Source organism: Oncorhynchus keta, chromosome 35, assembly GCF_023373465.1.
Source record: "Oncorhynchus keta strain PuntledgeMale-10-30-2019 chromosome 35, Oket_V2, whole genome shotgun sequence".
NCBI lineage: Eukaryota > Metazoa > Chordata > Actinopteri > Salmoniformes > Salmonidae > Oncorhynchus > Oncorhynchus keta.
This window is the reverse complement of record NC_068455.1, coordinates 60433611-60443556: the sequence shown is the minus strand read 5'-3', so window position 1 is coordinate 60443556 and position 9946 is coordinate 60433611. Positions and strand designations below refer to the sequence as shown.

Sequence of the window (9946 nt, the reverse complement as noted above, 5' to 3'; positions counted from 1 at the left end):
GGAAGACTACATAGAAGAGAACACAGATGCAATGTCATGCGGCAATGGATCCTTCACTGCAGACACTCACTGCTGAACAGTTATTGAAGCGTTTCTCTGTGAATATGTTAAAGCAATTTGTGTCACTCAATCACAAGTAAAGGGACTAATTCAGCAGGAAAAGCAGCAATGCAAGCATAAAATCATTAAAGGAAAACTGAAATAACAGCATTATGCTTTACATAATTTTATTTACCTCAAAAAACAACTAATACCAATAATCAAATGTCATCAGGCAAATACAATTTCACTCATACACATCAATGTATGTACAGCTCTTATACTGTATTTAGTAACTTTGGCAAGTGTGGTTGACGTATTTTAAGTGCAGTTTGAAGATGGGCAGAATACCTTGGGCATGGGCCAACCAGTTAATCAGAGAAACATGTGTTTTCGCCACAAAGACGTTGCTAACTTGCCCTAAGCGGAAAACCAAAAGACCTCCTTCCTTCACTCTGACCCTATTCTGACCCTAACCCACCAAAAAGGACTTGTGGGTAGCAAACCAGGAAACGTCTCGGGACACACAGCAGCAGCCAGAGTTTCAAAGGTCATCGGACTCCGGGATAAGCATGGGAACCAGCGGCACTGTGGGAAGGATGAGTGGGGCGCTGGTCCCCGCCCAGCCACAGGCCACCCTGTTGAATGTGGGCCTCTGCACTGCCGGCTCCGCCTGGAGCTCGGGGTACAGCTCCGGCATGGGGTTGTGCTCCACCTCGGGGGCCTTGGACATTGGCGCCGGTCTGGTGGACTTGCCTCCGAAGCCTCTGAACGGAGTAGCCACCCTGGAGATAGATAGAGGATTGACAATGTTAATGTTAACCTTGCACCACAAACAATGCAGAGGGAAGTGACAGATTGGCTTCCCATCAAAGGTATGTCTGGAGGACATGTTCTGTTGAAATGATAATGCATGGTGTGTCTGTTGACTATGTTGTGACCCAGATAAAGGAAAGCATGTCAGTGGGCTCCCTTCATCTACTACAAATGGTAAAATCAAGTTGACATTTTAGTACACTTCGACAGAGTATGTTATGCTCATTACAAAATCACATGTGGACATATGTTTTCCGAAGTCAGGAGTGTTACACAAGTACTATTTCAACCAAGGTGTGGTCCGGGTCCATCATCGGCTATACCTGTTGAAGCTCTTGTACCCTGGTCCTTCTGGCTTGGCCTCAGGCTCTTGCAGGCAGGTGACGAGGCTATCGGCCAGGGAGGGGTCATGGTGGTAGATGGCCTGGTCCCAGGGGGAGTGGTAGGACTTCGGGAGGCATGTTCTGTTGAACTTCTCTGGTTCCATTTCTTTCAGAGGGCCACCATAACCTGGGCGAAAGAGAGGGAGAGAGAATCTGGTGAAAGGGCCCCGGGATTCCACATAACCTTTCTTTGGTACAGCTTGTGGTTCAAGAAGTAGAGTGAGTGAAAAAGAGGGGTTGAGGGAGAGAATGACGGAGAGAGAGAATGAGTGAGAAACTGCTTAACAGCAAAATAATGTAATAGACTATTAGAAATGATTCACAATGACCTTTGAGGCATCCATCAGGCCAGATATATTATACTACCAATCTGATTCTTCTTAACACAAAGCTCAATATAAACCCCATGAAGCACTGCACGGATCCTCCCTGTGTTGCATCCAGAGAAAAATATGGTCAAATTCCACAGTGAACCAACATGAAGGACTTCTTACTGTGTGGTGTAAGGGTGACAGGGAAGGCCTATCCAAAGAACTATCCTTCAAAACGGGTGTTCTTCGCCAGGGGCAGCTTGCAAGCAGGTGTTACATAACGTGGGGTGTTGCGCTGTCATGTCCAACCCTCTTATAACGAACAATCCCTCTTCCTGAATTGATGGTTGCTCGAGAAGGAAATGGGAAAGACCAAACATTGGCCCCTGGGGAGTTCTGCTGTTTTTCACAAAACGCACACCACAAGAGATTTACACCGGCCACATACAGTGCTCACGTGCATGGTTGCGCATTTAGTTGCTCCAATGTGTTGTGGGAAATGTACTGTGACTGCTGCACTTCAGGAAACACTGGGGGTTGGGGGAGATAAGAGGAGGATTTGTGTATAAGTGACATGGTTGCCCCAAAGCTTGGTTAGTAACAGAATTACGCTTTGACTCAGGTAAAACAAATAAAAAATGACATTAACATATATGCCAAACAGAAACCATTGATTTAAAAGTTTAACAAACCATACAACTCCATGCACAAGGACTACTTTAAAAAATGTCCACTGAAAAATGTACAAAAACGAATGTAGTGGAAGAACTGTACAGATGCAAACCAAAAGAAAACTCTTAAATATCTGCTCCGAATGAATATATAAAAAATATCTACAAAAAGATTGGGGTGTCTGTTATGACATGGCACCTTGACTTTGAACTACATTTTGTTTATTGAACTACAGTTAAGTTGATTTACACCCAGTAACGGAATTACATCATGGGTCCCTGATCTGTACTGCACAGAAATGCATAATTATGGATATGAATATCATTCTCCTCATGTTTCACAATTTTTAACATCACAGCGCAACACAGCACAACACAGTGAAGTACCGTGTAGTACAATACAGCAGAACATAGTAGAGTTCAGTACTGTATTGAGCTCCACTCACTGTACTGTGCTATCCAAACTCTATGATAGGTTCAAATTTGGTCCGGTACGTCTTTGTGACTGTTATGATTTTTTACATTATTGCTCAATTGCACACAAGGTCCAACCAAAATTTTCCATGCTGTATCCACTGACTTTTCCTCCGACTCCCTATCAAGGTGGTGGCGTAGTCGTACGTTCCCGAAATAGCAACACGTACTGTCTCCATGTGCTCATCGGCTAAACTGGTGTCCATATTATGTTGACGGTGCTGGATCGGGAGTGCGAGCAATATCTGAGAGCCAGTCTCTTCCTGATGGTATCAGGGGACAGCGAGCAGTGGACACAGGAAATACTCTATACATTTCCTGTGGGGAATCTGGACTGTTATCAAACTATGCCCATGGTCGCCAGTAAAAGGGGGGAAAGAGAGAGGGAGAATGAGGGATAGATACAGAAACGTAGGGGGGATCCATTGAAAGAGAATAAGAGGGAGAGGGAGAACAAGGAGGAGGAGAAGAAGAAAGATGGCTCATGCCCTTGAGCCAGAAGATTACATACAAGGATAAAATGCTTTCCCCTATGAAGCCTTAGCAAAGCATTACATTGTTTGTTATATCCAGCTGGACCATACATATACAGCACCATGTGTGAATAATGGAGAAAGCGCTCCTAGTAAACAAAGTCCTACCGAGCCTATCAGAGGGCAAGGTTGAGCTATGACTATATAACTTAATACAAGTAAAATCCTGTCTAGGCAGTAAGGGGCTAGGGTTAGTTTCTTGACTGGATATAAGTCTCATTCTAAATTAGGCTTGCTATCAGGCCAGGCCAGGCTGCGCTACTTTTAATTTGGACCAAGGCTTTTTATTCTGTGTGCGATTCAGGTGATACAACATACATTTTCAAATGATCAAGGCTGACTCCAACGTCACTGGCTCACCCGGAGATAGCTCACGCTTATATATCATGCTAATGACTCCACTGACCTCCAGGCTACTGAGTCACAAGGGTCATGGGGTCATGAGTTTAGAGCAGAGGTTATTTCACAGTTGCAGCACCAACCTGGTGCGATGTTGTCTGGGTTAGGGGCTGTGCTCAGGTCAGGCATGTTCTGGGGCGTTTTAGACAACTGCTCCACTCTTAAGCTGTTTTCTTTGGTTTCTTGACTCTCCGTTTGAAGAGTTACACGATTCTAAGGGGAGAGGGAGGGAAGGACAAATACAGTTTAGAGCAGGGGTCAAAGAGATGGAGAGAAAGAGTGAGGGGGAGCGAGAGGGACAGAAAGAGGAGAGGGTGGGGGGAATTGAAAGGTCAGTGAGTGTCTTATGCAGAGCCAGTAATATAAAGAGCATTGTTTTCTCATGCTTGAATATCCTGTGCTTGTGGTCCACAGTGTGTAACTTTCATCTTCCCAGTGATATTTGGAATGATTTATGCCAGGACTTCCTCAGGGAATGTCGACACTTGAAATAGCAGTTCCCCTTTGCCCCCAAAGGTAAACAAACTGGGGGGAGATATGATTTTTTAAAGAATTTCATCATATTCAAATATATTGTAAATATATTCCAAACAACCTGTCAAACTATGACGCCCTCTGGTGGCATTTTCTAAGCGACTTCAGTAGATACATTTACATACGATTAAAAAAATCTAAATGTCCTACGAACACATGCTTAGTACTGATAGAAACGTAATAACCGTGGCATTCTATTACATGTGTACAGCAACAATGTGACTATTACAGAGCCAGAGAAACAGCAGCTAAATAAAATAAAGATTAGTTTTTTTTGGGGGGGGGGGGTTTGGTTCCAAATTGTCCCCATGTTGGGGAATAAGAGAATTTAAAGTCTAGATTTTAAGTAAAATATGTCACCAATTACCGTTCAGAAAAACATTGTCATATCTTTTACCTGATGGTGGCAAATTCCCATAGGAACACAGCCATTTTTTGTAAACAGTTGAAACCAGATGCATCTGGTTTGATCTGGTTTGGGTAATACCTCACCTCAAGCCTGACATCGGGTGATCGGGACTTTTCAGTTATTCTTTTTTGTTGTTGTAAATAACAGACAGTTGAGGAAACCCTCAAACTTATTTTCCCAGTCATTTTTGTCATAGGAAACGATGGATCAACGGATGCATTTGAGGTAACGTCATATTAAATGTGGATCAAAAAAGAAATGCATTGCATTACGATGACTACCAGGGTGTACCCTTTCCACACATACAACATTTTTGCACTTTTGGTGACTTGACCTAAATTGCATACTCTATGAATATGACCATAGCTCATGGGGGGCATTCTTATGACATCACCAGCAGTAAGATTTGAGCTCAATTTTCAAAAAAGGCAAGTGCTTTAGCTTTCAAATGATATGTCACTTTCTTAAGCTCCGGAGGCCCGGTACCGGGCCCAAAACAACACTCAGAGTTTAACAGGTATGACTGTGTGTGTACATTCCAAAGGCTCAAGCAACTACCAGAGGAAGTGTACTGCATGACATTACTGTTGTGTGTGGTACGTCGTACTGTACGTTATGGTTTACAACAGTGTGCTGCTTTACGTATGAATGGGTTATCAGAATGAGTGGCACATGTTATAAAACCGTGAAACCGTGCAGATGTGTGTTCTTCTCCAGCTGAGCTAGATACAACAATTACTAAATGCAAAGTAACAAAGTCCAAGGCCTTGTCCAGAAACAACCCCTATGTCCTGCCCCCTGTCCTCGATGACCTCATTATAAACCTTCATGTAGCAATATACGATAGCAAATCCACCTGGACTATCAAAGGGCAGAGCTACTATAGATCTACTGTACTCTATACAAGTGCCTAGGAGGTAGGGTCAAGGGGTTGTTTCTGGAACGGGTTCAAGTCTTGAGCAGCAGTAGGGCTGCAGTCTGCAATGCATTTCAAGTGCCTGTGCATTTTATTTCGGAAATTAGGTATTGTGTTCCTCAATTTCCTTTCTTTTGGACCATAAGCTGCTTCAGGATTGGGGAGAATAAATCACTAGATGTACTAGCCGTGCAGAACAGTCTCCTACAGTTCAACAGCTGATAAGTTACTGATCATGTAGAAAATGCTTATTGATAATGGTCTGATTGAACCGTTTAATGGAAACTTTGATGAGCCTTATTTGCGTCTCTCATCACAATCACACAAAGTACCAAAACAAATGGTAACTGTCATCACCCTCATCGCTCAGGTTCCCTTAAATGTTCTTGTTGAAACAGCAACTTTGTTCCAGTGTTTTGATTGCCCTTGTAGTACACTACTGTCGTTAGTGTTCACATTCAAGGGTGCACATGCAAGTGGTTTGTGTTGCTTACATTGATCTGTGTGTTGGTTACATTCTGGATGTTCTCGAAGGTGTATTTCTCGGAGCGCCTCTTGCGCTTTTCAAAGAGGAGGGAGCCCCTGTTGGAGGCCAGAGACAGCTCCTCCAGCATCACATCCTTAGGGACACTCATCTTCTTCCCCAGGTCCATCTCTGCATCTGGAAGAGACACAACAGCTCTGAGAAAGTGTGTGTGTGAATGTGTGTGTGTGTGTGTGGGGGGGGGGGGTCCTGGTGTGTGTGTGTATTGTGTCATACTGTACCTCCACATGTATATGCACTTATTATGTGTAGTTGTCGGTTTATCTGCGTTTGACTGAGATAGTGTCCCATACGCCATTACTTTTAAATGACCCTATTATGCATATTCTGTCAAAGCAGTTTCTCATTATACTGACAATATGCACATTTTGCTAATTACATTCTACTGATTACCTTTCAATGTAAAACACATTTTACACATTCCCAATACCCACCTCACTGACTTAGTATACACTGAGTATACAAAACATTACATTGAGCAAGCTATGATCCCTTATTGATGACCCTTGTTAAATCCACTTCTATCAGTGTAGATGAAGGGGAGGAGACAGGTTAAAGAAGGATGTTTAAGTATTGAGACAATTGAGACATGGACTGTGTATGTGTGCCATTCAGACGGTGAATGGGCAAGACAAAAGATTGAAGTGCTTTTGAACGGGATATGGTAGTACAGTAGGTACCAGGCACACCGGTTTGTGTCAAGAACTGCAACGCTGCTGGGTTTTTCACACTCAACACTGTCCTGTGTGTATCAACTATGGTCCACCACCCAAAAGACATCCAGCCAACTTGACACAACTGTGGGAAGTATTGGAGTCAACATGGGCCAGCATCCCAGTGGAAGACTTTCAAACACCTTATAGAGTCTATAACCTGACAAATTGAGGTGTTCCTAATGTTTGATATACTTTGATATAGTGTATACTGTCAATATGAGTAATGATGAATCATTTTCTCGTGTCAGCCAGCCTCTCATGTTGGCCCCCTTGTTTGCGATTAATACCTAATGCATGCTGATCATGGAGGTGTCATAGGCCTATCAAATCAGCCAAAAGCAATCTAGCCTGCCAGAATATGCTTCAGCTGTCAGTGACCCTCAGCCCCCCCCCCCATCCCTCCCTCCCTACCGCGACAAGCCATGCAGTTGTCCACGCCCAGAAATAGCTTGTTCAAAGGACAACGACAAAGAGATTAGTTACTTTGAGCAAATAAAATTCTTATTTATATACAGGGCCTTAGATGGTGGCGAACTAGATGATACACTGCTACAAAGTGAGAGTGTTAAGTGTGTGTGTCAGAGGAGGCTGGTGGTGGGAGCTCTGGAATTAATGGAATGGCATATGTGGTTTCCATATGTTTGATACCGTTCTATTCATTCTATTCCAGCCATTACAATGAGCCTGTCCTCCTATAGCGCCTCCTAGCAGCCTCCTTTGGTGTGTGTGTGTGTGTGTGTGTACGTACGCGTTTGTGTTTGTTCACAGGCACTCACGTGAGTGTATTTATGTCTGTGCAGTATGTACACTATGACTGCAGTTACATTTATTCAGAGAGTGAGAGGGGTACCTTCAGGACCCTGTATCTCCCTACAGATGGCTGCTGCCTGTAGCTTCCTCTCATTGGTTGTCATGGTAGAGAACTGTGACATTGCTGCCGCTGGGGAAACACAATATCACAAGGGACAGCATGTTACGGCACACCTCGTTCAATGACAGCTAGCTTAACATCACCCCAAAGGAGGCAACACTGGGCAGCATGCTATTGATCTGCTAACATTACACTCCCCCTGCCACGCACAAACACGCGCCGGGGCCGGTTGCATTTATTGGAGGCGCTAAAAGGGCAAAGTTAGCACATCCCTTTAAATAACCTTGGCATCACTTTAAATAACCTTGGCATCCCTTTAAATAACCTTGGGCCGTTAAAACCTGAGCACATACTCATCAGACATGGCAGGAGCGAACCGCGGTAGAACAAGAATCGATATGCTTGGAATTACCCATGTTGGTCGAAAAATGGACAGGGGTACAGGACAGGACACAACAAACAGATGTGACAGTTGAGAAGATGGGGCGAGCAACAGTCCACAGCAAAATACACATTTTGCCCAAGTCAAGCTATAGCCTACTGCAATTTCCCAATTCTGGTCCTCGAGTACCCCAAACAGTACATATTTTTGTTGTGGCAAACCTGATTCTACTTGTCAGCTAATCAGTCATTTTATGTCGGGGGCTACAACAGAAATGTGTGCTATTGGGGGTACTCGAGGACCAGAGTTGGGAAACACTGTATGCACCATCTTGTTTTTATTCAAATCTGAATGAATATATATACTTGCATGTACAGTATTTTATGAATAGGTACTCATAAGTAAAGTAAAACAACTCAAAACTGATCTTGTCCACTAATTTGGCCTTAGAGCCATTCATAGCTATCTGACCAGTCGATTAAAGCATGCTCACATGTTCATTCATAGCTTTAGTGTCAGCTCCAAGAAGTAAATCCACTTCCAAAGAATTCTCAATGTTCATTCATACTCTGTTGTAAATGTAAAAATGTTAAGGGAATAGCACCAACAAAAGATGTATGGAGAACTAAGAAATAATGTGAAATTGCTGCACATTGTCATACATAATTAAATTAATCAACATAGAGTAAGTCATTCCAGCCTGGTCTCATAGACTCAATGTCTAGCAACCCAAAGGTTGAGTGTTCAAATCTCATCATGGACAAATTTAATTAGCAACTTTACAACTACTTACTACTTTTTAGCTACTTTGCAACTACAGTACTTAGCAGGTTAGCTAACCCTAACCCCTTAACCTAACTCCTAACTTTAACCCTAAGTTAGCCAACTAGCTAATGTTAGAGTTGACCACCTAACTAATGTTAACTAATTCGAAACATAGCATACGCATTGCAAGTTAGCAACATATTGTACAAATTGCAATTGGGAACATATCATACGAATTGTAATTCGTAACATATCATATCATATGAAATAGATGATGGCCATCCACAAATTAATACATATGTAACATATACTAAATGGTGGGAGACAGATTTACATTTACTATGTTACGTCTACCCCTGAGTCCAGGTTGGTCATTGACATAATGCCAGGCTCTATTAAATCTTAGGGGGTTCAGATGGACCTTACATATTAGCAAGACATTGGGAAGCAAAGAACTTGTTAAATTGACAATAGTGCGGAGGGCAGCTCTGTCCCAACGGTCTATTGAGTGTCCCCAACAAGCTTGACTTGAAACATCAATGTCACCCTGTACAATCACACAGCAAAACATATAGGTACAACACCTAAGAAGTGGCCCTATGGTTATGACACCTTACCTGTGTGTAGGTCCCTTTAGGGGGATCTCAAGATATGTCTATATCCTTACGGAAGCTAGGAAGGCGTGGGGCGAGGAGGTCAGACTGGGTAGTGCGGCCTAGACGGGTCCTTGCGCTCCCCAGCTCTGAAGATGTTGCGGGTGTGGGTGGGAAAGAGGGGGAGGGGGTGGGGATCGGTGGCTGGCTGGGATGGGTGAGTGACTGGGTGGGTGTCAGTGTCTGTTGTCATTGGTATGTGGTTTGGCCAGCGTGGGAGGTGGCTAAATATAGCAGGCCTTGGCTACCACTTCACTTCCCGCTCTCTCGTGGACCGGTGTCTGTACAGTAGCTTAGATGGAGGTCACTACCAGACTAGCTCAGTCTTAGCCACTACTTCCCCCTACCCATTTTTGATTCCATACCATCTCCCCTCCCCGTTTGACAAGCTAGGACCTGTGGGAATGTTGTAAATCCCCCAGCTGAACCAAGTTTCCAAACCCTTATATTACTGATCCTTCTCATATGTATTTATAGTGTAGATCTCAATGGTCTGCCCAGGGAGCTGAAACGATTGGATATGTATGAAC

The 9946-nt window shown here is 43.5% G+C and overlaps 1 protein-coding gene across 1 annotated transcript; it reads right to left on the bottom strand.

Moving 5' to 3' along the window:
• Positions 1–210: 210 nt before the first annotated feature.
• On the bottom strand, positions 211–9548 carry LOC118368768 (myozenin-2-like). The gene is made up of 6 exons (XM_035753155.2): positions 9381–9548; positions 7596–7685; positions 5980–6146; positions 3710–3839; positions 1179–1365; positions 211–824 (listed from the first exon to the last, which is right to left on the bottom strand). The coding sequence occupies exons 2-6, from the start codon at positions 7675–7677 to the stop codon at positions 584–586; spliced, it is 807 nt and encodes a 268-aa protein (XP_035609048.1). The 5' UTR covers positions 7678–7685; positions 9381–9548; the 3' UTR covers positions 211–583.
• Between the last annotated feature and the right edge of the window lie 398 nt (positions 9549–9946).

Excerpts from the sequence above, each read along its gene's own strand:
- LOC118368768 (XM_035753155.2), bottom strand. The coding sequence starts at position 7,677 with ATGTCACAGTTCTCTACCATGACAACCAATGAGAGGAAGCTACAGGCA. Across the intron at positions 6,147-7,595 it reads GGAGATACAGGGTCCTGAAG|ATGCAGAGATGGACCTGGGG; the intron begins GTACCCCTCTCA and ends TGTCTCTTCCAG. Across the intron at positions 825-1,178 it reads GGGTACAAGAGCTTCAACAG|GGTGGCTACTCCGTTCAGAG; the intron begins GTATAGCCGATG and ends ATCTATCTCCAG.